A 27,316-nucleotide genomic window follows, 5' to 3' on the forward strand; every position below is an offset into this window, starting at 1 on the left:
TGGCAATTTTCTTTCTTTCTTTTCAGAATTGCACCGTGCCTCTCCTTAGTCCATTCTCTCAACCATGCCAGACAGTTTAAATGGGCTTCACAGGGTTACTAGCTCCTCTATTAGGCTGAGCTGCCATTTTAGTGTTTGGTCCCCTCTTCACTGCAGAACCCAGACCAAATCTTGCTCAAATCTTGCTCACCCTCCTCACAGGAGTAGCCCCATTGAAATAAATAGAACTATTCACATGAGTAAGATGACCAGGATTTGGTCTGCAGTAGTGTGCTACGCATAAGCTGTTCAATTCATCCAGTCAAAAGTGCAACTGGCCAGGACTGCACCCTGGGCAGTTCCCCCTGTCCTCTCTCCCTGTGCCTTCTTTGCAGGGCTCTGGCTCTAGCTGTGGGCAGTGGCGCAAGAGCGGCAGCTGGAGTTTGCTGCTGCTAGGGGAAGGTGTCATTCCATTTTTGGCTGCTGACATTCAAGGTGAGTGGCCAAAAAAATCTCCTCTCGGTAGTGGTGAAGACTCCTACACTGCTGCCACTCCTGCACTGCTGCAGGTGCAGCTCCTGCACTGCTGCCACTGCCAAGCAACAGAACTACATTTTCCAGAATGCCCTTCACTCACGGACTACTGCTGCTGCTTCTCTTGTGGAAGCTGAAGCCAGAAGGTTTCTGGAGGAGGGGGAGCAGGGGACAGGAAGGTGCGGCACCTCCTACTCCATTCTGGTGTCCCCCCCCTCCCCCCCGCTCCCTTTTAGGCAGTGGTTGGGGCTCTGACAGATAGTTTTTAGCATGGGTTAACAGAAAAAACCTACTTGTCTTCCTCACTGCCTGTGATGACACACTGACACATTTACTTCAGGCTATGACAGAACAAGCTTAATCTCAGGCCTTCCTGGCCCTGCTGTTTCCCTATAGTTCTTCAATGGCAGCAGTTATAAGAAGAGAAACAAATATGTCAATGTAATAGGAAAAAAATCACCCAGCCCAGCATGAGCAACTGGTGCCTCCCAAATCTGGGCGGGGGCACCAGATCGCCGACGGGGGGCGGGGGGTTCGCAGCTGGTGCTTCCAGGGGGTGTACAGCCGGTCTCAGGGGGTGCATATGCACCCGTATGCACCCCTTACGCTTTGCCAATGCAACCCAACTATGTGAATCAGTCCTTACCAGGCTGCTACCTGTTGGATAGTCTTTAGTCAGAGTTGGGCAGCAAGTTATATGTTTCTTTGCTTGCATCTAACAATGTGTGTTTGCCAAATAAACCTGTTTGTTTAACCCCATCAGATTTTGGATAAAACCCAGAAGTAGAGACAGGTAATTGGATTTCTTCTCAACGACTGTTTGGGGATTGGGGTACCATTGGTCCAGAAGGGTGCTTCTCCTGGACCTTTGATGGAGCAGGGCATCTTGCCACTGTTCCCCCATTCAGTGTGCCCGTGGGTGGATCTAAAAGTTTTGGAAAAGGGTCGCAGATAATGTAGTTCAGCATGACATAAGAACACACATTTTTTCTTCAGGTAAAAAGAAACTAAAAGCTTTACCAATATGCTAGGGGCCTATTCAGTTTAAGATCAAAGCAAAAATAAATATACCTTTATTGGAATGTGTAATAATAATAATTTGCTAGATTACATATTAAGTTAAAAACATAACAAACTAGGCAAAAGTAGTCAAGAGATTTTTTTATTAGTCCTGTAGTTATTATAGTTAAATATACGTTCTTTATTCCAATCCATAAAACAAATCTAGCCTTCTTGACCATCTTGACAACGCATCCAACACTTCACTGACAGTCTTTTCCATGTTTGAGTTAATGGTCACCTGAGTTAATTTGTACTGCACCTGAATTAAGGTTTTTAGCTAGGACTAAATGCATTCTGCAGGACTAAAAAACAGAAGAGAGATATTACCAAGAATGGCTAACAGACACCAACATCGCAGAAGAAAATATAACTTGATTAATGGGATATCAAGAGCATTAAAAAGGAGAGAGGGTCATTAGCACCTGAGATTAATAGAAATCAGGTACGTTATATTGAACCATGAAGTCAATTGACTCCCTCAGCACTGCCTGAATAGAAATGCTGCTGCTGCTGCCACTGCCAGGCAGGTGGAGCAGGAATCAAAGTGGGGGGAGGGAGGGAGGGAGGGTTGGGGGATTCAACTGTATTACCCCTGGATCAGCCTCTGCGTACACCAAATGGCAGAGACCAGATACAGAAATTGAAGGATGAACTGACAGTGTCCTTCCTCATCAAGGCCCTAGAAAGGCACCCTTTTGAGCAGAGGTCCCTGACTCCAACAGATGTTTATACATAACAAAATGTTCTATTTTTTATATTTGTAGTGAGTTTTATAAAAGTAGGAGTAGGAACAGGGAGGGAAATATCAACTATTGTTGGTAACTGGGGATTCTGAAGTTTCATCTGTTTCAGTCCTTGTAAGACTCAAACTGGAGGAGGAGGTGAATGGAATAAGAACTACCAATGATACTCTTAATAACACTTGCTCTTGAGACCTGGGGATTCCTACAGAACGCTCTCTAGGTGATGTAAAATCAAAAATGCTTGTGTCCGCTCATACAACATTACTCAATATCATAATCAGGTAGAATCTTGATTTTTCTCACCAAGTTCATTTTGCTGTTTTAGAGGGTATTTTATCCAAGATGCTCTAAATGTGCTACAAACATAAACTAATCACATTTTGCATCATTTTGTGAAGCAGGCATTGTTCTCCCCATGTTGACCACAGACAGTTGGCAAGCTCATCCATCTACATTGCAATAGGACAGACGTGTAGTGGCCTTGCCAAGATCACCTGACAATTTGATGGCAGGGATGGGACTAGAAACTGGGGGCATGTCTAGATGAAATGGGTACCCTAAATTGAAGTGGTGTTTTTAAAAACCCACCACTTCAATTTAGGGCCCTTTAAATCCCTGTGCCATGCACACACCCACCACACTTACCTGCCTCTTCAGTGGTGGGAAGGGGCGGGAATGGTGAGCTGCTGGCAGGTGAAGTGGTCCCCTCTGCGACAGCAGCACATTTCCCCCAAGCAGCACCCACCTGCAGGCACCTGGCTTAGGCAGTCCTGGGGGGCACTGCAGCTGCAGAGGGAAGCACTGGGCCCCCACGCAGCTCAGGCAGGGGGGGGGGGAAAGATCAGACTCCCTGCCTTTCTTGGGTGGAGCCTGTCTTCCCAGGCTGCTGCCAGGCTGCCTGCAGGGCTTCCTGCAGAGCCCCTGAGCTGCACGGAGCCCGGTGCTTCATTCCACAGCTGTAGGGGCAGCAAACTAAAACTCCTCCTTGGAGTTTTAGTTTGCTGCGCCCCAAGTCATTTAAGGTGAATTATGCCTCCGAATTTGCTACAGCCGCTGTAATTAATGCGCAATACACAGCTGATGCGTGCAAACGCCAACACCATTAAAGCGGTGCCAAAGCATTTAGCCTGCTTTAAAGTGTTGTGCACACATGCCCCTCATTTTGTCTACACATGGCCTGGGTCTCCTGACTACAAATCTTGTGTTTTCCACTTTTGGTTCATATTCTGTCTCAAAGTGTAATGGGAAATATTTGAAGGAGATGCAGTTAGTCCTTGTCTCTTGTGCAATTCAGAATAATTCTTAATGCTCTTATCAGATAAGATGATTTGTGTTCCATATCTTCCAGGATTGGAAAAACCAGCTGAAGATTCCCATGAGGAAAGCTATTGTATTGGAGCTGAGACGCGTAGAGATTCTCAAAATCCTGCAAACAGAGAGAGCCATTTTAAACCGGACAATGGCAGCTTGCAAGAAATAGAACAACAGCAAAAAGCAAAAGAAAGGCAAGCACAAGTCCTACACATTTACTCAAAACTCTGCGAGACTCAAGCCCCTGCACACCAAGCACCTGAGACCACGACTATCTCAAAATTTGAGGATTGTGAGTTTTTATGTCTGTTTTTGATTGATTGCTCAAGAGATGTACAGAGATCAAAAGGTGGGGGGAAGATAGTAGCCTTCTCTAATTCTTGCATGCAGTGTACTTTGTGAAGGACCAATGCATAGACACTTCTCACTGTGTTGTCATAATTTAGACATTGGCACTTCTATAACTGCTGTTAATCAGATGGGAAGAATGCACCTTGAACTGTTCTGTCTTCTGTAGTAGTGGAAACTAAATTACACATGGAAAATATCTTTAAATATCTATAGTACACAAACAGGCCATAGCTGTATATGTAAAAAGGCTGGATTGCCACAATATACTAGTATGCATATTTGCGAAATTTCTCAAATGTGGGCTTTGTGTGTGTAACCATTGCATGTACAATAAACATTCTACATTGAGCAAGAGTGAACTAGCAGTTTTAGAAAACCCAGTTCAGAAAGAGCGCTCCTCACGGACTGCTTCAGATGAATAAAACTAAAAACATTATTGATGTTGCCACATGACTGGTAAATAACAAAAGTCTACATTTTCTCAGGCTCCAGGAATAGGCCATGGTTTTAAATCAGGTATCAGCCAATTAACTAAAATGGTGACCTTGTAAAATATTGCAATTCTAGCCATTATCAATGCAGTCCACAGATGCCATGGGCCTGTAGCTGTCTATCATGGGCTCTGTGGCTAAATACAGACATTCAAAAAGCCCAAGCCTGAATTGATTCAATTTTTGCAGGTTAGTCTAACCTGTGTAGATGGTACCAGCAAGCAAGTGAATAGACATTTACTTTTGATTCTGGAAATGCAGGCACATGCCTGCAGTGGTTCAGGCCAGAATCTGGGGAGGGGAGGGGGGTGCTAGAGTGAACCCTCCCTTCCCCTTTGCACTGGTTGGGTGGAGGGAAGCTAAGCTGAGGGAGGGGGCAGGCCAGACACTGGGAGGCTGCTAAGTATAATTGGGGACGGATTTAAACCCCTTCCCTGGCCTGCAGGGACTCCAGCCGGGGTGTGCCTGGAGGGTGGGGGGGAGGGGGAAAGCAGCCTTTGCCAGGGTTTTGGGGAGGGGAGGGGGAAAGAGCTTCACTAGAGCCTGGCCAGATGCTGGCCCAGCATGGCCCCCTAAGGTGAAGGGGGCAGGGAGGGTGTTTATTACTCCCTCCCTCCCCTCTCCCACCGGGGGACCCCAGCCGGGGTCTGCCAGCCCTGGCCACCACCTCCGCCGCTTGCCCCTGGCCAGGCAGACCCTAGATGGGGTCCCCTGGGAGAGGGGGGGAGAGAAGTAAGGGGGAAATAAACCCCTTCCCTGCCGCCTTTGCCTCAGAGGGCCATGCCAGGCTGGTGTCTGGCCACTCCTCTGCCCCTGCTCCAGCTAGGGAGCAGAAGAGCGGGGCTAGTCCTGCTCTCTGGAGTAGACAGTACAGCCCAGCCCAGCCCAGGGCTGAAAAGCGTGCTGGGGGACTGATTTAACTTAAACCAGGAAGGGGTCTGGGACAGAAGTGCCATAAATTGGTTTGACCTCAATCAGTGAAGTCTGATGCTACAGTCAACCAGGCTTATCTTAAACCAGTTTTGGCCATTTTGAAACGGGTTTATGTCCACTGAAGTTTTGTTCTGTTACAGGTTTAAACCAGTTTCTGATAACTTAAACTGGTTTATGTGTAACTTCTGTCCCTAGTCTGTGTGTTCAGGGGAATCAGACCTCAGTGAATTGCTGTGTGTTCAGATTCTTTTTACAGACTCATCACTGTAGCATGAAGCCATGAGGCGCATCAGACCATACTGATAGCTAGCTACTATTTGGAATTACCCAAGGACTCTGTAAAGCATCTAGCACTGTACACCTATGCTAGTATGTATAATGGTGCTAATACTGCCCAATACTAGGGTGTCTTCTGTTATGATCTGAATAAACTCTTTAGCTTTCTTCACTGCCAAGCAATACAGCCATGGCAACCTGGAAACAAAGAGCCTTGTTCACATACGGCTTGCACCAGTGACCAGAGGGATGACACTTCTTTCTCAGTTGGAGTCTCCCATTACAAAATCCAGCTCAGTACTTATGAAGACCAGAGATGCCAGGTCCATCCCCACCTCAGTAGTGCTCCTAGCCTTACTGCCAGTTCCTGGAAAGAGGCTGAAATGTGCTGGCAAGTTTTTGACATGCAACATCCAATGAAAAGAAAGTTGTTCAAAAAATGTACAACAGATTTAATCCCCACTTCCATAATAATTGCCCTTTCAGGATAACAACCAAATTTCAAAGGCAGCACAGGATACTACACAACTTCTGGGAATGGTTTGACAAGGCTAAAACAGCTATCAAACTAAAAGCCCTAGCAAAGAAAAGTCTCCTGGGTGGACAAATGTCCTTTATCACATTGGTTCATAATTGCCCTCATTCCACCCACACACCTGGAACATAGCTGTGGCCAAATTGAAAGAAGTGCTCCTAACTGAATAGCCCCCTAGATCTGTCACGAGTAGCCAAGTTCCCCATTTGAGCATGGCAGATAGCAAGTGGAGCTTGACCTGGAGCAGTTTTGTATCTATGCACACTTACATCTTCTGGCTCCAGTTGAATGTTAAAAGTAATTGAAGAGGGGCCGCAGTCATTCCTTGCTATGCATCCTGTTTACACTTATGGAGAAACAATTGTGGCATTTTCAGATTTGATGCCACTGAATATACCCAGTTTTTTAGCTGTTTTCAGATTATATTATATTAATGCAGGACAACATATGGAGATCTGTTTTCAGCCACTACTTGGGCAAGTTACTGCTGCCTCTTTCAAGGTGTTGAAGTCTGTGTGAATTCAGGCTGCTCTACACTTGTAGAATGTAGGTACATGTAAACAAGCACCGCGGTTTATTAACTCCTGCACTGTGTAGAGGTTTTATTGTCAGCTGTGTATTTTCTTCCAGTGCTGTGATATGCTCCCCTTGTTGGGTAAAGAATCCGCCTCCTCAGAATAATCATTGACAGCTCTAACAGCACAAGTGGCATCCCTGCAGCCAGTTTCACCATCCATGCCTGCTGTCTGCAAGCTTCATGCTGAAAATGCCAACAAAGCAAATTATATGCTATTATACAATCACACTATGATCATTTCTGTAGAAAATGTGCCTTTAATAAGCGCATTGTAAGAAGTTCCCTTCTCTTTTGTGTTTAGCATAATGAACCTTTAGATGGAATTTTAAAGAAAACATAGCAGTCACTAAGCTCCTATTTCTATGTTTATTTATCCAGCAATTTACATTAAGCGACAAGTGTAATTAGCTTTCCTGGATAAATGCTAAGCAAACTGGGAGTATTTCAAAAACATAATGGGGCACCTTGCAGTGATGATCTTTTTTTTTTTTCCTTTCCCCCTATATTCAGAGAAGATATTCCCAGAAGGTTCACACTTCTCTGGCTTATGCAGTGACTGGCACTTCAAGACATAGAGCCTGAGGAGCTGCAGTGATATGTTTACACCACAGTGGCAGAAACCTCAGTTGTGCCATGAAAGGAATAAAGCGCTTTGAATTGCTTCCCCTCTGTGTGGTGTCAACCCCAGAAATGGGGCAGGGAGGGCCCCTATACTATCCTCAAAATCAGGGTTTTCGGCATGCTCAAGATCAGCGGCTCACTTCACCTGCAAGGAGTTATCAATACCTTAGTTGTAGGGTTGATGCATGTGGAGTAGAGGTGGGTGGGAGAGACCTTTCTCTCTCACTGCTGCCATAGTGCTGGTATACTTTCAGGGGCCTTCAGCCACCAATGAGGTCCCTGAGGCAAGGCCTAGACTAGAAGGTAAAGGTGTGATGACAGATAGCTCAGTCATTTGAGAGCTGCAAACCTTCATTTGAACTTCTGAAACAGAAGTTAGCACAAGGTTTTGCTCCTTTTCATATTGGTTATCATGTGAAAATAGTAAACAAGAGCAGGTGTAGGCTTTCCCCTCCTGTGGAAAAGCCCATTGAAGAGGATCAAGGGTGGGAAGAAAACTCCACGGTTCCCCTGGTTGAGTCTGCTCTAAGCATGTCTTTCAAGTGGGAAAAGGTTTCCCCCTCTCATTACCTCCAACAGAAGGAGTGGCAGCCCACCCCCAGATCCTGTGGTTCCTTTGAGACCTGCATAAGGCCACAGTGCTATCTGCATAGAGGACATGTGCCTCAGTACTTTAAAGAGAGATTTAAGAACCGTTGAAGTCTGTGCAGTCCCTAATTATGCTGCTCCAATCTAGGTACCCAGCATGGTAGCAGGGGGTCTCAGATCAGTGCTTTCCCTCTCTTGTGGACTGTGCCCATTTTACCAATTCTGGTGATAACTCTCATTGCAAAGAGTGTGAGGCTATTTAAGCTCTAGCTATGCATATCTTAGACACTGGTGCCTTTTAGACTGGCACATCTCAGGGGTACAGTAGCAGGAAAAAACACTCCATGGTGAAGGGTTTGCCGAGTTTGTAATTAGTCACCTCTTACAGTACATGGAAGCAGTCCCATTCTTTTTCTGTCAGAGTCATGAAAAGGAGAAACAGTGTTCATGAATCAGGCCTTTTCTTTTTCACACCTCTACTCCTAACAGTTGGAAATTGCTTATTTTTGGAACAAACAAATTCAGCAAACACCATCTGTTTTTGATAAAGTGAGCAACAGTGATTAAAACAGACATGAGAATGTGCATCAAAATGTACCCCCCCTCCCCCAGCTTTTTTTAAAGAAAAGAACAGGCTGCATAAAAATAAAATAGAAGTTGAGTTTTCTCTTGGGGTAAAAAAAGGAGTAAAAAGAGGAAGGCTTTAAAATGTTAAATAAAACCTGTTTGTGAACTAAACTACCAAACAGGATCTCAAATAAAATTGAAAGCTGAGGCTGACTGGATATGGGAGGACTCGGATACATAGTATGTAACTATTAATCAGCCTGCCTTGGAAGGCATTACAGAAACGTTACAACATTAATTGCAACCTTCACTTCAATAGAATTATCAGCATATAAAGAATAAAGTTCAGTCTGGACAGACCAGAAGATTGAAGTTTAATCTGGGGCAGTACACTCCTGTATGTCAACAGAGATGCCACCACTTATTCAGCTGATCCAGATCTATGGGCTAATGACAAGACAAGGGCATCTCACTCTGCAACCCCATAAACATATGGGCTGGAAAATCCTAAGTACAAGGTCTGGAAACATCTCAGGGTAGGCCTCAATTGCAGAGTGCAGTGGTGTTCAAATATACCTGAATTATCTTGGCACCAGAAGTAATAGTGTTGTAGGAAGCATGACCCTGGGCTCCCCCTGCACCAGCAAGTAGCAAGCTTGGCTGGAAGTCCCATTAGTTGACAGGGCTTCCAGCCAGGGGCACACCATGCACCTCTGCAGCTGGGAGCCCCCAGCTGATCCAGGCTTTCAGCCATGGGGTGTATTTTATGTCTGGGAACTGGCATCAGCTGACAGGGGTCCCAGCCATGGGGACATACCCTATGTCTGGGAGCCCTAACTTGGCCATACGTTCAATTAATGACATGATGGGAACCATGCACAAAGTTGTTCCATATTTTTGTGTAATAACTTTGTGGCTTATTCTTTGTTTTATCATGCTAATAATTGCATTAATGCATGGCCAGGTAATGACTAAAAGCATGATTAATTGGCACTGACCTATCCTCTTCTTTATGTACCATTCCCCCCACCTTTGTGCTTCCTGTTGTCTTTGTCAGTGGTGAGTTTGTTTTCTTTACTATCTCTGACAAAAATATTAAGCAATATAGGGCCAGGAACTTATCCCTCTAGTACCGTACTACAGAAATATCTGCTTGATGATGATGATTCCTCATGTACAACTCCATTTTGACCCCTTTCATCCAATATTTAATACATTGAATGTGTGCCATGTTAACAGTATATTGCTTTAGTTTTATCAATAAAAATGTCTTGTGGTGCTTACTCTTACATGAAAACCATTGACTATCAACCAAACTTGCAATCTCATAAAAAAGGCACCAAGTTAGCTTGACAAAATCTATTTTCCCTAACCTTATGTTGATTGGCATTAATTATTTTCCCTCCTTCAGTTTTTTATTAATTGAGTCCTATACCAGTCATTCCATTATTTTGCCTAAGATCAGTGTCAGGTTGACAGGCTATAAGTAGCTGCCTTGTGCTTTTTAAACTTTTTTTCAATATTCACACAGCTTTCTTCCACTCTCTGGAACCTCTTCAGTGTTCAAAACCTTACTGACATTTCCAGCTCAATCATTTAGATTGCTTTTGTTTCTTACTTAGGAACTGCTAGTTGTCCTTGTCTTTCATTTTTTCCCAAGCATTGTACATACTTTGGGGGCCAATATGCAGACCTCAGCTGAGGCTTCACTCATACTTAATAGACCTGGCCAAATTTTCAGAAGGTTTCAGCAGCCAGCACTTCCCAGTGCCCATTATAACATTTCCATCATCCACTGCGATACTGGAAGATACTTTACACTGCGATCATCCACTGCAATACTGGAAGATACTTTAGACCTGTCCAGTGGACATGGGAACTGAGGAGCTATGCTTAAGGCAACTTAATGAATCAGGCCTTCCTTTCTGAGGTTCACTCTAGCTGTTTACACTGCCTCTGTGAAATATATCTTATTTGTTAGTTGTATTATTCACTGGCAGGTTAGAGCACACGGCATGGTCAGTTTTTCTCTGTATCTTATTTCTAATTTCTCTGGGCTCACGTGAAGAGGTGTGCCAAAGAATAAATTATTAAATGTATGAAAGTGATCAAAAGAATAACCTGTTAATCTCAAGAGTAAATGAAAAGACAGTGACTTTAATTCATTTCTCTGTGCTCTTGTTCCTCAAATGGTTTTGATAAACAATTCATTGTTTTTTTTGTTCTTATTGTTAAAATTAAAAATGTCCATTTTTTTAAAGGGGGGGGGGACGGGGGACTGCATTGTGTTTTTTAAAACACAGTAGTTTTCAAGATCTCCATTCATGGTATGCTGCACCAAAGAAAGCAACCTGTGTCCTTGAAGCAAAAGTGCGTGGGGGTGGGTTAGGGTATTGGAATTGGGGAGGGGGAGGGAGCCATCAAGCGCTTAGATTGTAATCAGATAAAGCTAGCTGTTTGGTATTAGTGTGTTAGCTTTGTCCAAGCCCCTAGCATCCTCAATGGGCCAAAGCACTCTCTTCATTTGTCACCCCAGCGCACCTTTTGTGTGAATAATTTCCCATTGGTATTACCCAGAGCTTGGAGTCGATAGCTGACTAGCCTCTTCACTTGTACCATTATTTCCAGCAAGCTTGATACATCTGCAATAAATCCTAGAGGATTTGAAAGTGGACTGGGGGAGCGTGAGTGACAGAATGAGCTGATAAGGTCTGAATCCTACAGAAACAAAAGGCTTTCCATTTTGTTCTGACAAGACAGTCACTGCCTTTGAATTGATTTGATTTGATCAAGTTTTTGCCAGCTGTCTATACAAGTTCAAGCAAGTGAAGAATTAAGCCCAGAAGCTTTCTCTCGCCCTCAAAAAAACCTTCATATCAATGTGAGGGAAGAAAATATCTTTCATGAGTTTGCTTGCTTGCTTGCTTTGATAACACAGGATCTTTGAAGCACTTAGAGCCCTTCTCTAATGATGCTTTTCAGATGAGAAGACTTTGAAAATTATGATTCAGAGCTCTTTGGAAGAGCATCTTAAATATGGAAAGAAATTTGCTCACAGAGCCAGATCCATTTGGTGCTAAGGAGCTGTGATATATTTTGACATTTATAAGGTAGATCATCATAATGTTCTTTAAATTCTTATTTTCATGTTTGTGTTTATTCAGAAAAGCATGAATCAGAAACAGCATCTATTTTTCAGCCTTGTCTGTTTAATGCATCGTGCAATGCTACAGTGCCGGGGGATATTCTGAAATGGTAGAAAAACACTAGATATGGGTAAAAGGTTCAAACTCATTTGACACTTGTTAAAATGAAGACAAACTTGGTGAGCTGGTAGTGAGGTGTATTAGAAGAGTTTAGAATAGATGACCTGGTGCACCAGTCTAGGAAAGGCAAAGCTTTAGTGAAAAGTTTTCCTATGCCATGTTAAACATTGTTCCTAGTTAGCTCAACTTGATTTTACTTTCTAATACTGGAATAGACTCGCTTTCTTGGGACTGTGCTGTCTGATTTAGTGTTTTTATTTTTGAGACATATTTTGCCTACTAGAATACATCCATGGAGGAAATATTCTTGTGACAAGAAAATGTCAGCATTTTTTTTGCTGTTTTGCTTGTTGCATGGTAAATATAAGCTCATATGGTGAACTATATAACAGAAGGGCTTTACATCTACTCCAGGCAAAAAATAAAAAGGAGTGACCTTTTACCATTAACATGCAAAAAATTAGCAGGTTTTTGGAGTGTCTTATCAGCATATATGCTGAGGAGAAAAGGGGAAGGTTTTCATTTGTATGAATTTGATGAATTTGATTTGATTTTTCAGAAGCGATGCCTTTCCCCCAAAACTATACATATGCATAATTTTCAAGTTTATATTTCTGTATGCAATTACCAACATCCCACATTTAAATTGCTTGCTTTACATATTCAGCTAACATAACTAATTAGGCACCTAAGCGGCCACTTGTACATCTGCCTGATTCTTGCACAACCAAATACAGGTATGCAAGTACGGTGTAAATCTATTTCAGACTTAGTGGTGCGAGTCTTAGGCCAGGTACAGACATTGCACTTTTACCAGTATAAGTGATCAGAAATCAGTATAAGTGACCGAAATAGAACAGAAGTTCAGCACACACAGACTGGTTTAAAAATGGCAGAGCCTAGTCTAAGATTTGCCCTCCCCACCCTGGCAAATATATGTTCTGGTCACTACTGATCTAAACTATGCTGCTTACAGAAAACTACATAACTTAGATTGATTCCACATTGAACTTTTTGAATGTCTGTACCTAGCCTTCATGTCCTGATCCTCAGCCGTGTCATTGGATTCTTGGGTCATAGCATTAATTAGTTTCTACTCCAGCAAGGCTAGACGGTGCATATTTATTGCACTCTATGAATAGTCTAATAGGTTTAATATTTAACTGAGATGCTGAATATTCCTTTGCTTGCATTTTCCTTCCTATCCATCTCATGAACATCTCTGATTTTTCACTTAGCAGCCTTACTTAAGTGGCTGAATAAGATTCCAGTCCCTCTTTCCAGAAGGGAAAATTATCAGTCACAGTTGTTGACTATTCTGTTATCACTATTAACTGTGTAGATGTATTTTAATGTCCTTCAGAACTTTGCCATCCATGGTCTGACAGTTAAAGCACTGTGTATGTGTATGTGTATATATACAAACATATATACATGTGCATGTATACAAACATATACACATGCGTATGTATATATGATCAGTGAGTTTCATTTCTCCCACCAGTATACTTTCTGATTTGGGAGAAACTTCTTAATGTCTCTGCACTTCAGTTTTTCCATCTGTAAAATGAGAATAAGTCTTAATTCATGTAGGTATTCTGAAATTTAATGCATAAACATTTGGAAACCACCACATAATGTTTATTATGTTTTAAAATCACACAGAATAAAAATAAAAACTCAAACAAACCCTAGAACGTGCTATGGGGCCAGGTAAGAATGGCAGTTAATACTGAGTTTTCAGTACAGCTAATTTTTTAAACTTTGCAATCTTGTCACATGTCAGAATTAAAGCTGCCTGTGCAGCCTTAATTTGTCCCTCTCGGTACGTATGCGTTATGTAACAATTTTAGCGATGTTACTGCTTTTTCCAACTTCCCTTAATCCTGCCATTTGCTAACCTTTGAGGGTCTGACTTTGCACCCCCTAATAGTCATGCTGTGTCCAGGAAACGATTCTTAACAGAGCAAACTGAAAGAAGAGAAATTCCCTCCTATGGGAACATGTTGACTCCTATGTGGCTCATCAACAGTTAGACCCTTTAGATTACTAGCATAGACATTTTCACTTTGAGCTGACCGACTCAGCAACAGCAATGATGGGCTGCTGTTCTTTCTGTGGGCCAGCTGTTACAGCTAGGTGGGGCCCATATTTTGCCATTGTGTTTCAAAAATGTGGGGTAGTAGCAGAGATGGTGCTGCGTGCACAGGTGAAGCAGTCTCTGTTCTCAGTACCAATGGCTTTACTGTTGCAATCCTTGATTGCTCAGGAAAACAATGCAGGAAGGAACCTTGCTTAGCCTGTGCTGCCATGGAGTATAGCAATGAATGATTAAAAACGAACAAATGGAAAGTTTCAGTGGTTCAGAAACTGGGCAGATTTAGGTAGATTTTCACAGAGATGGCACAAAGGACATCCTTAGCACCAGTGCAACCTCAGACCCAATGTAAATGTCAAATCCCTGCTGCAAATCCTGGAAGTAGTGGGAATCTTCAACAAAGGGGCTGTAACAATTCTTGTAGCATAGGCAAAGCGGGGAAACGAGCTGAACTTTGTTGACTGACATTTGCCAAAAAAAATTAAAATACCTCCTTTTTAATCAGTAACCTTTTTTTTAATTAGAAAAGTTTTTAATCAGACACTTTTAATCAGAAATGTTATGGTGGAAAGTGTTGGGCAGTGTTAATTATGGTGATTACAGTCTATACCACCCACAATCTGTACCACCTAAAATTGAGGCCCTTTTAGAAGAGAGTTGTAGCCATACATTCTTCTGATATATTTTTACGAGATCCTAGCTTCAGAATGGAGTGTGGGAGACTAATAAAATTGAATTGATTTACTTATTCTGATGAGGGAAGGGAACATGCTTTTCAGGTCTGTTGGCCTTTGAGCTCCCTCTTGGTCCCAGTATTGAGCCAGGCCTGCAAGCTTCTAAGCGTGCTCACTTCCTGCAGGCCTTAGGGAGTAGACCAGGAGTGGGCAAAATGGCAGATCCGGTTGGCAGCTGGACTGTATTTCCCAGCAATCCCTGTCCGAACAGCACAGCTTGGGCCGATCTCCTTGGAGACCCCAGGAGTGGCATGACTGTGACAGTACAAGGTTGTGATGGCCCCGTGCTCCTAGGATCTCCATGGAGACTGGCCCAAGTGATGCTGACAGGGCATGCTGCTGGGAGAGGAGCTACATTTGGGGCTAGGATCTTGCGGAGGTGACAGTGCGGGCCAGAGCTGGGGCAGAACCACAGTCCGCTGCCTGCACATCTCTGCCTGAGGAACCTGTGCTTGTTGCAGGGGCATGCAGGCAGCAGATCACAGCTCAGCCCTGGTTCCAGCCCCCTGTTATCACCACCACAAGATCCCAGCCCTGGCCCCAAAATATCTCCACGCTCAGCCACACACCCTGCCAGCACTGCTCAGGCTGGTCTCCATGGAGACCCTGGGAGCGTGGGACCATGATGGCCCTGCACTGTCATGGGCCTGCCACTGCTGGGGTCATGGAGACCAGCCAGAGCGATGGAGGCGGGGGCTGCTGGGGAATGGAGTCCACCATGGGTCCGATCCAGCCCATGGGCCGGAGTTTGCCCATCCCTGAAGTAGACAGTAAATGAGGAAGCTGATGGAAAGATCCTCCCTTATTAGATCTCATGTTACCCTCTGAGTCTGTTTGCTTTCAGTACCTTTCTAATTATATGGGCATTTGTTCCTGTATCTTCTTCAGTTCTTTCTCTAAGCTCATTGCCAGTGTGTAACACCTCGGAGCCATGCTTCCACTTCAGCTCAGCATCTTCCAGCTTTTTAGCTCTAATTGTCTACTTCTCATTTACAGCATCGTGGTGTTGTTCCCCCAGTTGTTTTTGTCACATGCATAATCCTGAAAACACTGATGGTAAATCCTGAGAGATCTTTTTTCTCAGTGTTGCTTTCAGGGCACTGCAGTTGTGACAGTCAGTAATATGCCCTCCAATCATGTAGTTCTGTTTACTTTCCCCTAAATCTGTATGATTTTTTCTTACAGCTATTGACTAAGTACCCTGCAATGCCTCTTTCTGGTATGTCCTGAGGTAGCACCTTTGTCTTGTCCTAATGAGATTTTTTTTCATATTTAATGTTTTTTGATTCCCTGTAAGTATAAACTTAATTCATGTTCCCTCTGATTTGAATAAGTGCTTAAAAGTTCATAGGCCAGAGCCTTACCTTGTATAATGGGAGCAGCTTCAGTGGAGTCAAGCTTGTTTATACCAGCTGAAGATTTGGTCTCCTATCCCCATTTAGAATCTATTTTATAACCCCTGGGCCTAAGCATGGAATCTTAAATGTAGTTTTATCTAGTAGGTGACTAAAGGTGAAGCAAATTTGCACTGGAAACTTTGGGGCTCTTTTAAAATGGCTATTCCAGGCAAGGAATTGCTATTCATTAAGAAGTTGTTCAGTAATGCTACATTAAAAGTTAATGTGATCTGTGGATGTGTAACCTAGGGTAAGTCAGAAACTAGGGGCATGGTGGTTAATTTTACCTCTCTATACAGCAGTGATGATCCAGACACTGCATGCAGTTCTGATGTTTATTGCAACAGGGTCGGACCCAATGTATTGTAATTTGGGGTTGGACTTGATGATCTGCTAAGGTCCCTTCTGACCCAAACATCTATGAAGTTATGAAAAAAACAGCCCCCTGCCTGACTCACCTTGGCTATGTGGCTCAGGTGGCTGGGCTCCAATTAACTCAGCCAGTGCTGTGTCAACCAGAAGAGCCTTGTCAATTGGCCCAGGACCTGGGGAACATGGGCTAAGAACAGGCCTGGAGATGGAGTCACTGGGGGTGTGTACTGGTACACTGGAAACAGGTCTGGATGCTCTTTCTGCTGCCAGAAAGGATCCGGCAGTTTCCCCCAACACCAGCACACCCAGAGAAGCATTGGATGGTCATCCTGCTGCTGAGGAGTCTGAGGAAAAAATGGATGCTCACCTCACAGCTGGAAGGAGTCTGATCGCTCCCCCTGAAGCCAAAATTTCCAGGGAAGCACCGGACACTATCCCCACTGCTGGAGGATTAGGGACCCAGCTGGACTCTCTCCCTCCTGATGGAGGCCTGGTAGGAAAGTGACCCTCCTCAGGGGTGTTGGTGGCTGCCATGAGACGGTTCCATACCTGGTCTAGCGCTAGGGCAGGAAGAACTTGTGTGAGAAGGGCAACTTGCCAGGAAGCATAGGGGCCTGATGGTGGGGGAATGAGGGGTGCACTAGGCACCAGAGCAACCCATGCCCAAGAAAAGGATTGCTTAGCATGGAGGTATCATTGCCTTGCTTGGCAGCCCAGTCTGAGCCATTTAAGTTACATTATGTGTTTAGTTGTGATTTTGAAGATAAAAGGCAGCAGCAGGATCTGCATGGTCTCAATTCTCGCCGGACATCTGGCATAGAAGAAAAGACCACGTTATCAAGCTGAGATGTCACCAGGGTGATTACAACACCTGAGTGGAAAGGAGTTGGGTGTAGGGGAGGAGGAGCCCTACAAAAGTCAAACCAATGCAGTGGCACCTGGACCCTCAGGGGACCACTCATCACCACCTCCAGGCAAGTGAAGGTTCACCCTGTGGACGAAACAAAGTTGAGGTGGGCAAATAGGTCCCCTTGAGGGACCTTAAGAGCTGTATTTGTCTGGTTCATCAAAGATGGACAAATTGAGAACTGACTTGATTACAATATACAAGTAACTGTTCAGGGAGAAAATGATGGCTACTAAGCTAACAAAGGAAAGCATAACAAGAACCAACTGGTGGAAAGCTGTATCCAGACAAATTCAGATTTAGAAATAGGGCACTTTTTTTTAATACTGAAAATGATTAGCCATTGGAACAGTGACCATTGGAGCCTTCAAATCAAGACTTGATGGTCTTCTAGAAAATACATATTAGACACAAGTTATTGGGCTCATTAGAGGTATAACTGTAGAATTCCATGGCCTGTCTGTGCAGGAGTCTGGTCAGATGATATACGTATCTCCCTGGCTTTAAAATACAGTTAAATAAGTTCTCTTAAAATTCGCTTCAGTCGATGTTATTCTTTGGGAAGGGAATTGAAAAGGATTAATTATGAAGTTAATATTTGAATAAAGTACTTTGAAGTGAATTAATGATGTTCTGAAATTCTTTCAAGACTTTATTTGCAGTAAACCAGGTAGACAGAGGTAGTTAGCCATCTAGTTTAGCAGTTAACTTGGTAAATTGCCTTTTATAAGAAGAGCAGCTTTATACAATTGGGAATCACCAGGTGGCGCCAATACAGATAGTCTTATAAATTGTATTTACTGAGGGTGGGATTTTCTAAAACGGTTGAGATTTACTTCAGTATTCATATGGACCAACAGCTAGCACTTTTGAAAACCTCACCATGAAAATATAGGTAGTTAGATCATGTATAAATGCTAATTATCAGTGGTGGTGCATTTCTTTTATAGAAGTTGAATGTTTTACCAGGAAAGTGGCTTCTCTCTGACTGGAATCTTTTTAAGGTGTAGAGCCATGTGGTGTAGGATAGATACATACATAGCAAGCACAATCCAGTGTCAAAATGCTCTGATTTTCTCATCGTCTCTAGATAACATAGTTTGGTTGTAATGCAGGTACACATCATGCAGTGATAACAGATGTAGGAGCAACTGTCAAATTAGTACATTTAGCTACTTAAAAACATGTCCTTTGTTGTGTTGTGGTAGAAATCTATGGAACTTTTTATTTTCCTCACCCAGATATTGTTTATTTGGTGTGTGGAGAATGAACTACTGTGACACTGCGACAGAGTTATTACTCCTTTGACTCCATTTGGGATGTAGACCCAGCTGAACAATGAAACTTGCATATAAATAGTAACCTTTCTTCCAATGTACCTCCAAAATGCATCCTGAAGGCAAATGTATTCTTTCTGGAAGAAAGCCGATTGATATGTTTTAGGCAACAGACAGAGCACTGTGTTGTTTCACTGCTCACGCTCTTTCCAATTTAAAAAAAAATGTTAATATTTCAGAAATTCTTCCTGGGTTCTCAGGACTCATTCACAAACTAAATAGCCCTGCTTGCTTGTTCTCACTCTGAATGAACAGGAAATCATAGGAACTAAGGTCCAGCACTTTTTCCCAGCAGGGCCTGAGTTGCCAGCACTTCCCCTAAACTGAAAATAATATCTAGCTGTTTTGTTAGAAGAAGAAAAATATGATGCAATTATGGAAACAATGACTTAGAGACTTTCAGAAAAAAGCTCAAAGAAAGAAAGAATAACTGGCTTGAAGAGTCTGAATGCAGTAGCTGCTTATTCTGTACCATGGATGGTACCTACTGATTCCACTGCTTCCAAGCTCAGATCTCTGCTTGGAGCATGCCAAAAAAAATCTCTCCTTTGTCCTCATCCTAATGTGCTCCATTAAGTGTGAGGGCACCAGCCCATCTTCATACAACCTTACAACTCAGTCCCCTCTCAGTCCTGAAACCATAGGCCAGGACACAGGCAATAACAGAATCGCAGCAAGAAAAAATCACAAGCCCAGATAATTTTGGACCAGTATTTCCTACCTGATTTCAGCTGGATGAAAAATAGCAAAATAATTGCAATGTTTTATGTCATAAATATTTCTTGATATCCTTGTCTCATTTGTATTTCTGTCCTGGACAATGAAATAAAACACAACAGGTTTGGAGGGTCTTTGAGATTTTGAAAGTATCTGGCTGACCTTTGCTTTATGTAACTGAAGTATGAGGATACTAATTTTAGATGGTTAAAAACAAACAACAAAGTATCAACACGCTCCCAGACTGTAGCCTCACCAGGATGGAGCTCCTATGTGTTATACATGTTAAATATGTCCTCTTCAGAGCTGCCTCTGACTATGTGCCCTGGGCCAGGTGAAAAGACATTTTCACAAAAACAAATAAAGAAATAGCAAATGGAAATTTCCACTAGAAAGATGATTCTGCAGTTACTGGGAGGTCAGCATTATTGTGCCTTTAAAAATAGTGTCCCCATATTAATTTTTTTTCATAAAAATGCTGCAGAAAAAGGGGAAAAAAGAGTTCTTTTATGAGCTATTTTATCCTTTTTTTGTCCTCTCTTACAGTCGACTTTTTGGCAAAATACTGCATCTTCAGCCAGGAGAAGTTGGCTAAGTACAAAAGGGCTTTTGAAGCGGTAAGTGTAAATTCAGACTTCTTTTCTTTTCTTTCTTCCTCCCCCCACCTCCTGTGTCTGTAGACAGTTAAGCAGAAATAATAAGCACCATTGCTTGCAGTACACGTCCCATGAATTACTCTGACATCAAATGTAACTTTAGAATGGAGGCACGCTTTATTCTTTTCGGCGAACTGTTCCCCTATCCATTCTTTATTTACATGTCGTGAGCCTAAGCGTTGCACAGCCAGTCAGAACACACACACAAAAAAAAAAAGGAAAAAAAAGGAGGAGGCCATTAAACAAATTAAAAGGGATGGGGATGACTAATACAGTACTCTTGGAATCTGCAATTTGATTAGTCTGAGTTTAATACACAAAAGCAGCGCCGAAGCAGGAGGGGAGTCGAAGTGCTCTTTAATAACCTTCTACAATTAAATTATGGTGATGAATTTAACTATTCTGTGCTGCTAAAGGGGTCTTATTATCTGATTGACTCTGAAAGAAAGTCAGTATGTAACCAGGGTTCTTGAATCCAGCTATTGGGAGACATACAGTAGTTTTATGCTTTAACAACTGCATTTTTTTTGCATGGTTCCCCCATTTGAATTCATTTGTGATTTGAGCATGATGGCTCTTAGGGTTATTCTGACTGCATTTGATGACAGTGCATGATAACCCTTTTACTGCTGTGCTCAGAGAGCAAGGTCTAAAATAAGCTGATAGTGTTTTGTCTCCCATTCTGTATTTTCACTTTAAAATGTTATAATTTCCTTTGTTTTTCCACATTGTCTAATGATGCATCTGTTGAACATAGACATAGAGTGTAAAGAACACCTTAATATCTTTGTGAATGAAAGGGATCATATGAATTACATGAATATTAATCTTGAATATTGTCTGTAGCCTTCTATTTCTTTCCATGCTTAACTTAAGTCATGCCAGACTCCAGTCCAGAGTCACTTCAGACCAAATGTTCTGTGAAGGCTTGGAAAGTCAATGTGTTAATATAGAGTAAGAAAATATCTTCTTTAAAATACTACATTTGTATTAATGACTAAATAGCAACTAGGTTTGTTCAGTTCTTTGGCCATCTGCCCTTACAGGCTTCACAATCAGTCAGGGGTCAAAGTCAGGTAGCTGCCTTCATACAAAAGAAGAGAATGTGAAAGAAACAGAATCCAAGTGTTGGTGCTAGGGGATGTTGCTCTTTCACTAAGGGCCAGTATCCTGGGATTTTTATTCCAAAGTTTGGCCATAACATTTTAAGGATATCAAGGTAGAAGAGAAAGGAGAGACAATTGTGGTAGGTAGTTATTCAGTCAGAGCCTGATTCTGATGCCCATTTGCATGCTGAGTCATATCTTGCTCCTTACATAGTCTCACTGAAGGAAGTGAGACTGCTTGTGGAGCTAAGGCATTGAACAATACGGGTAAGTGTGGTAGAATTCTGTATACAGCGTAATGTGCTCGGCATTACCAGCCCTTGCAAACTGATGAGCATTGTAGTCCTTTGGAACAGGGAATGCTGAAGGGTTGCTTTTGTCCCATTGTACTATATTCCCTTTCCCCACAAATTATTCTGGGGCCAAATTCTGAGGCCTTTATTCAGCGCATACTGAGCTCAGTGAATAAGGTCTGATTAAAAGCCAAGGGCAAGATTGTAAATAGTCCTCTGCAGCTGTCCGTGGGTGTAGGGGGTGTGCACTATAATCCTTGAGCACATGTTCTTTTGAGCTGCTTACCTGGATTCCTGCTATGTGCACAGGCAAGTGAACAGGCCTTGCTCAATTTTCTTTCCTGAAATGTTGCAAGCATTTATGTTTTCAAAAATATTTGAAGTCAGTGTAATTTGAAGTCATCCAGTTCCGGAATAACTCTCCATGAATAGTAAATGGATGGGCCATGCAACTGAGAAGTACACAGCATTGTCTGAAAAGATGGCTTGGGCTAGCTTTGTGGTCATGGCCCGGTGTGCTGTGGTCTAGTCCCTCAGAATAAGTTAAAAGCAGTCGGAAGATTGCTTGGATTTATTTTGGCTGCCAGTTGCCCGAGGGAACTGTGAGAACAACTGAGAAAAAAGGCCACTAAGTTCCCTTCTTCAGGGAGAATGGAGGCATTTGGACTATATACTAGTTCCATGCCAGAGCCCTTTTCACTGAAGAGGTTCTTCTTCCATAACCAGCTAATCCAACTTTAGGGTTACTTTGAAGTATGACCCACTGCAAAGTGATCTCAGTACAGTTGAGGTTTGGAGCCTATGAGTTCTGCATGTCTTCCTGTACAGTTACTGCCACATTTCAGTATCCTTTTTAAACATTTTGGCCAGATCCTCAGACACTGTAAATTCACAAATTGAGCTTCCACAACTTTCCATTAGCTGAGGCTCTGTTCGTTTGTTTTTTTTTTTTAATGCAATACATTCTTTTAATGGCAATGATCTATTTTTACTTTTGTGAATGGGCAGTTGAGAGCAGCACCTTTAGGTTAAGGGCAGTGGGAGGAAAGCTTTAGCTTTACTATTTGATATTTCAATAGAACATTTCATCTTTAAACAGTAAAGTTCTTCCTCTGCTCATTAAGCTAATACAGTATTAAGACAGGATGGAAATTTCCATTATGAACTAGTGATGAAAGTCAAGCATAATGTCAGTTTTCAGCAAGATGCCAGTGAGAGATTTGGGAACTCAGATTTTAATACAGTAGTATAAAAATAAACTTCAAGCAGCATTCACAGTTTATACTTGGTGAAAAGGGGAGCTCACTGCATGAAACCTGAGGATGCTGTGCTGAGCAACATTTCCTTTTAAGAAGATTGTGCTCCCAAATTAACTTGTTCTGATGCTAAGCATAGCAGAAACAGTGCTGCTGCTAAGCAGAACAATTGCTTTTCCTTTGCAGTCTGCCTGCTGTTTTTTTCAGTCCTGCTTTGTGTTCCAACCCTTGGCTGGGTCTAGGACAGTGGTTCAATAACTGTGAAGCTCTGTGTTTAGATCCAAGCCAAATCAGTGAGACACAAATTAAGGGCAGGCAGCAAACCCTGAATGTGCCAGTTTTGTGAAATCAGTCTTTAGAATAAATGAGCTGATAGCCTGTTTTATTTTACTGTTTATGCACCCTCCACTCTTGCATGTTGACTGTTATGTATAATTCTCACATCATGTTAAATTAAAATCTTTACTGTATCATTGCAGCCCGCCAGTAAAAATAACACTGTAGCTGTGGCAAAACTCCCACAATGTTGCATATTGTTGATGACTGCCTGCTGACTAAGTTCAGTGGTGGACTACAGGAACTGCGCATAGCCACTGAGGATGCATGGCTCAGCAATTATGCACATGTTAACTGACTGACCAGTAAAAAAAAACAACCAGAACTCCCCCCCCCAACCTCCCCCCCAAAAACAAAAAATAAAAAAACCACTCACTAGCAGTAATCAAATGTATGACCAAAAAACACAAAAAGAGCAAGTTTAAGCACCTTGCTTGAAGTCAGTAGTTAAACAAGGATTTTGGATATGGATAAAGACATTATCTTTTGGTCAACATGTAAAGGAACATCATAGGATCTATATAATTTATAGAAGAACTGTTGAAAAAGGAACATCCATAATTCCTAAGTCAGGATGGAAAAGAATCATACCAAAACCTAATAGTGATGCCAAACATTAGAAAGAGGAATTAAAAGCAAGAAGGAATCTTAGAAAAGACAATCTGGGAAATTTAAATCTTTAGACTCTTCATGGAGGTTCACCATGATGCAGTCACAAAAGCTTGAATGCCCCTAGATGGAAAAGGGAGTAGGAAAACAAGAAATGCCTAGTATGGCAAAAGGGCAAGGTGTACAGAAGTATTTGGATTAAATAGATATCCCTTAAAATACAGTTAGCCAGTATCCCCCTTAAATGGTGCTCATGCGTAGTCAGGCTCCAGAGCTAGGGACAGAAATTGCACATAAACTGGCAAAAGTGATGAAATGGTTCAATTCTGTAATACAACAAATCCGTAATACAACAGTGCACATAAATTGCTTTCAAAATGGCCAAAACATTAAACCTGTAACAGAACAGAAGTGTACTGCAAATAAACCAGTTTCAAAATGGCTGAAACTAGTTTAAGGTAAACCTGGTTGAATGTAGTATCAGATTGAACTGATTTAGGTCCAGCCAGTTTATGGAGCTTCTGTCCCAGACCCTGCTGGCATTGTGCACAGATAGAAACAAAGCAACACAGGACTAGAACAGACCTCCTGGTCTCTGAGTTCAGTCCCCTGCTATTGTGTGCAAACACATCTGATGATCCCTTCTGTGAGCTGAACAAGTTGAGTCTTAAAAGCAGTTGAGCTGGTTGTACCTCTACTCCTGTTGGAGGACTGTTCAAGGCCTTCAGTCCTCTGGTAATGAAAAACATTCTGCAAATTCCCTGCCTGTTTTTTTTCTCTACAGGCAGTTTATACCCATTTGTTCTTGTGCAATGTGGCCCTTTAGATTAAACATCTTCTTCTCCCTCTCCAGTGTTTGCTGTGCTGGTATATTTATAGACAGCAATTTGATTCTCCTTCAGCTTTTATTTTGCTAGGCTAGAAAAGCCAAGCTCTTTTGATTAGTCATAAAGTAAATTTCCATTTCCTTCATCATCCTGATAGTCCTTTGTACCTGCTACAGTACATCTTTTTAAAATGTGGATAACCAGAATTGGAAACTATATTCAAGCTGAGATCTTACCAGTGCCCTGTTGAATGCCATTACACTTCTCTATTCAAAATACCTAATGTATCCAAAGGTCACAGTTTTCATAGATCACATTCATAGCTCATTGTCAGCCTTCCATTTCGTACTGCACATTCTCACCCTGTATTTATTATCCATAATTCCTGAATTCAGTTTTTCATGTGTGAGATTCTGATCTTCCTGTGTATTGATGATGCCTCCCAGTCTTGTGTCAGATGTGGGCCTGTTGCACAGAGCAGCTGGTCTCACCAGGTTTTTAACTTAGTTTAATTGCTGCCATCATCTGAGATGATAGAAAGGACTCGTGGCTTCTCCCTTACCTTTGCTGTTTTTGATATTACCATATCTGGATGGGTATGATGGTCTAGGTCTCTCTCTTTCCATTCTTTCTAACTCTTGCCCTTTCAATTAACCCTTTTAAGGATGAAGCCATTATTATTAGAATATTTTCATATTGCAAGAATTTTTATTTGGAAGTAAGGATAGATGCAGTATTAGACGTCTTGTGCTACTGAGTGTTTTGTTTTGGTTAATAAGAGCTGTCCCTTTAAAAAAGGTGTGGAACTTCAGGGGAACTTCACTGCCATGTATATGAGAAGATACGAGTGGTGTGGAGGAGACTCTGTCAGTGTGCAGAGATTGGAAAGCCCTGCTGTGTAAATTCCAAAAAATATCAGAATTGGACTTAGTATCCCTCCTTTTCAGAAAGCAAGGTTCATTTTTAAAAGTATAAAATTAGCACTTAGTAGGATAGTGGATGCCTTGGGACATTGCTAATAGGTTACAGAGCTTTTCAGCTATAGCTTGTTTGAATCTGGTGAAGCTCAATGTGTTAAAATTTAAGTCTGAATTACAGATCTTTGATGGTTGTGTGCAGTGCTGGATCCAGAGCGGGCATAGTAGCATGTCTGCACCTCACTTTTGGGCTGGACCGTGATGCTGGAGACCCTGGGGACATTAACAAAAAAAAGCCCCTAAAGTGGAAGAGAACCCCTGCTTCTCGTCTGTGCTCAGATGCACATCCCCATCCCCTCCCCCTCCCCCTGAACTGGGCAGTGGCAGCAGCAGCAGCTTTCCATGCCTGCTCCTGGGGGACCAGGCAGTACGAGGGAACCTTACCCCTCCTTATTGCTGCTGCTGCTATTCCCAGCTAAGCCCAGCCCCCATGCAGCCAAGCCTGAATGGGCAAGAGCAGCTCTGAACCTTTCCTCTGCTCCTGGGACAGTCAGGAAAGCAGAAGCAATTGGAGGAGGAGGGGAGGGACTGTGCCTCTGAGCACAGGAGAAATCGGGGATGCTTACTTGCTTTGGGAGCTCTAAGAAGTCCCCAGAGGTTACTGCAGCTATGGGAGGCAGGGGCTGTTACCAAATGTACCAAAGACATCATTTCATCTTCATTAAAAAAAAAGCAGCCATAATATTTTGACTAATTTCCTCATTTTAGAAGGCCAGATTTACTGTTTTTGAACATCAAGGGTTGGCAAATCTGATTCTGGCAGTTTCTGAAGTACCTGTACTCCATGAGATGTTGGTGTAAGAGGCAAGCTCCTCCATAGACTATAAAATTGATTTAATTCTAGGTAACAAGGGGGAATGTTCTCTTATCACACTTTTAGGCTGGTTTCCACGTGTACCAAAAACAACCAAATATACCAAATTTTACTCAAAAACATTTCCTGTAAATGGCTGTGTCCAATTCTGACAAAAGCCTTTGTTCCTAAGAAGTTGCTAAAACTCAGTCAATGCATTATATCTTAGTGACAGAATAACTCTGTAATACTACGTGTGTCAGTGAAACATATCTCGCTGCACAAGAGATGCTTGCACAAGGTATAGAATTACTTGGGAAGAGCTTTGAATGTGCATGGGTTGTTTGCTTCTTTTTTGGATTTTCTAAAAGCTCCATCTTTGTTTCAAGCAAGGGCTGTCTCCTTTTACATGCGGAGCCCTGCCTTATCCATTAAATGCTTTGCTGCAGTACACTGAACAAGAAGGGTCATAAAGGAGCACTGCACCTGAGAAGACTCCATTCAGTGATGCAGGCCTCCTCTGCCACATTGGCTGCACACTTTGCTGAAAAGTAAACAGAAAGGGGCTCTTGAAGCCCTCCCTCCATTAGGATGAAATTCACCTGTAAGCATACAGTCAGAAGCAAAACCTGCAGACCACTTAAATCCTTGCTACGTTCCAGTATGCACTATATAATGTGGAATGACCTATGCAGTCCTTAGTAGAGATGAACTTATTACCAGTAGCAGCTGGTCTGTACTGGCTCTTTTCTGTAAAGAACTACACATTTGGTCATGTGTTGATTGGTTATGTAACATTGTGCACTATGATACCATATTTTCTTTGCTAACAGTTTATTCAATTCATTGGTGGGCAACAGGGGAGGAAGAAAGGAGAGCAGTAGAATACAGACACTGGCCTGCAAAAAAACATATTTCAACTAACTTAAGGAACTTACGGACAGGATCCTCTAAGGGACAAATTTGAGGGGAAAAGGGGTCCAGGATAGCTGGCTATAGTTTAAGAAAGCCGTATTAAGGGTTTAGGAGCAAACATCCTGATGTGACTGAAGAACAGGAGGTGCACC

At 42.4% G+C, this 27,316-nt stretch overlaps 1 protein-coding gene across 1 annotated transcript in view; it reads left to right on the plus strand.

Moving 5' to 3' along the window:
* Positions 1-27,316, plus strand: part of LOC102380976 — a 240,135-nt gene that overhangs the window by 134,445 nt on the left and 78,374 nt on the right. Inside the window, 2 exon segments of the mRNA XM_025198932.1 lie at positions 3,667-3,921; positions 19,943-20,013. Coding sequence (XP_025054717.1) covers positions 3,667-3,921; positions 19,943-20,013 — 326 coding nt within the window.

Source organism: Alligator sinensis, unplaced genomic scaffold (assembly GCF_000455745.1).
Source record: "Alligator sinensis unplaced genomic scaffold, ASM45574v1 scaffold74_2, whole genome shotgun sequence".
Taxonomy (NCBI): Eukaryota; Metazoa; Chordata; order Crocodylia; family Alligatoridae; genus Alligator; species Alligator sinensis.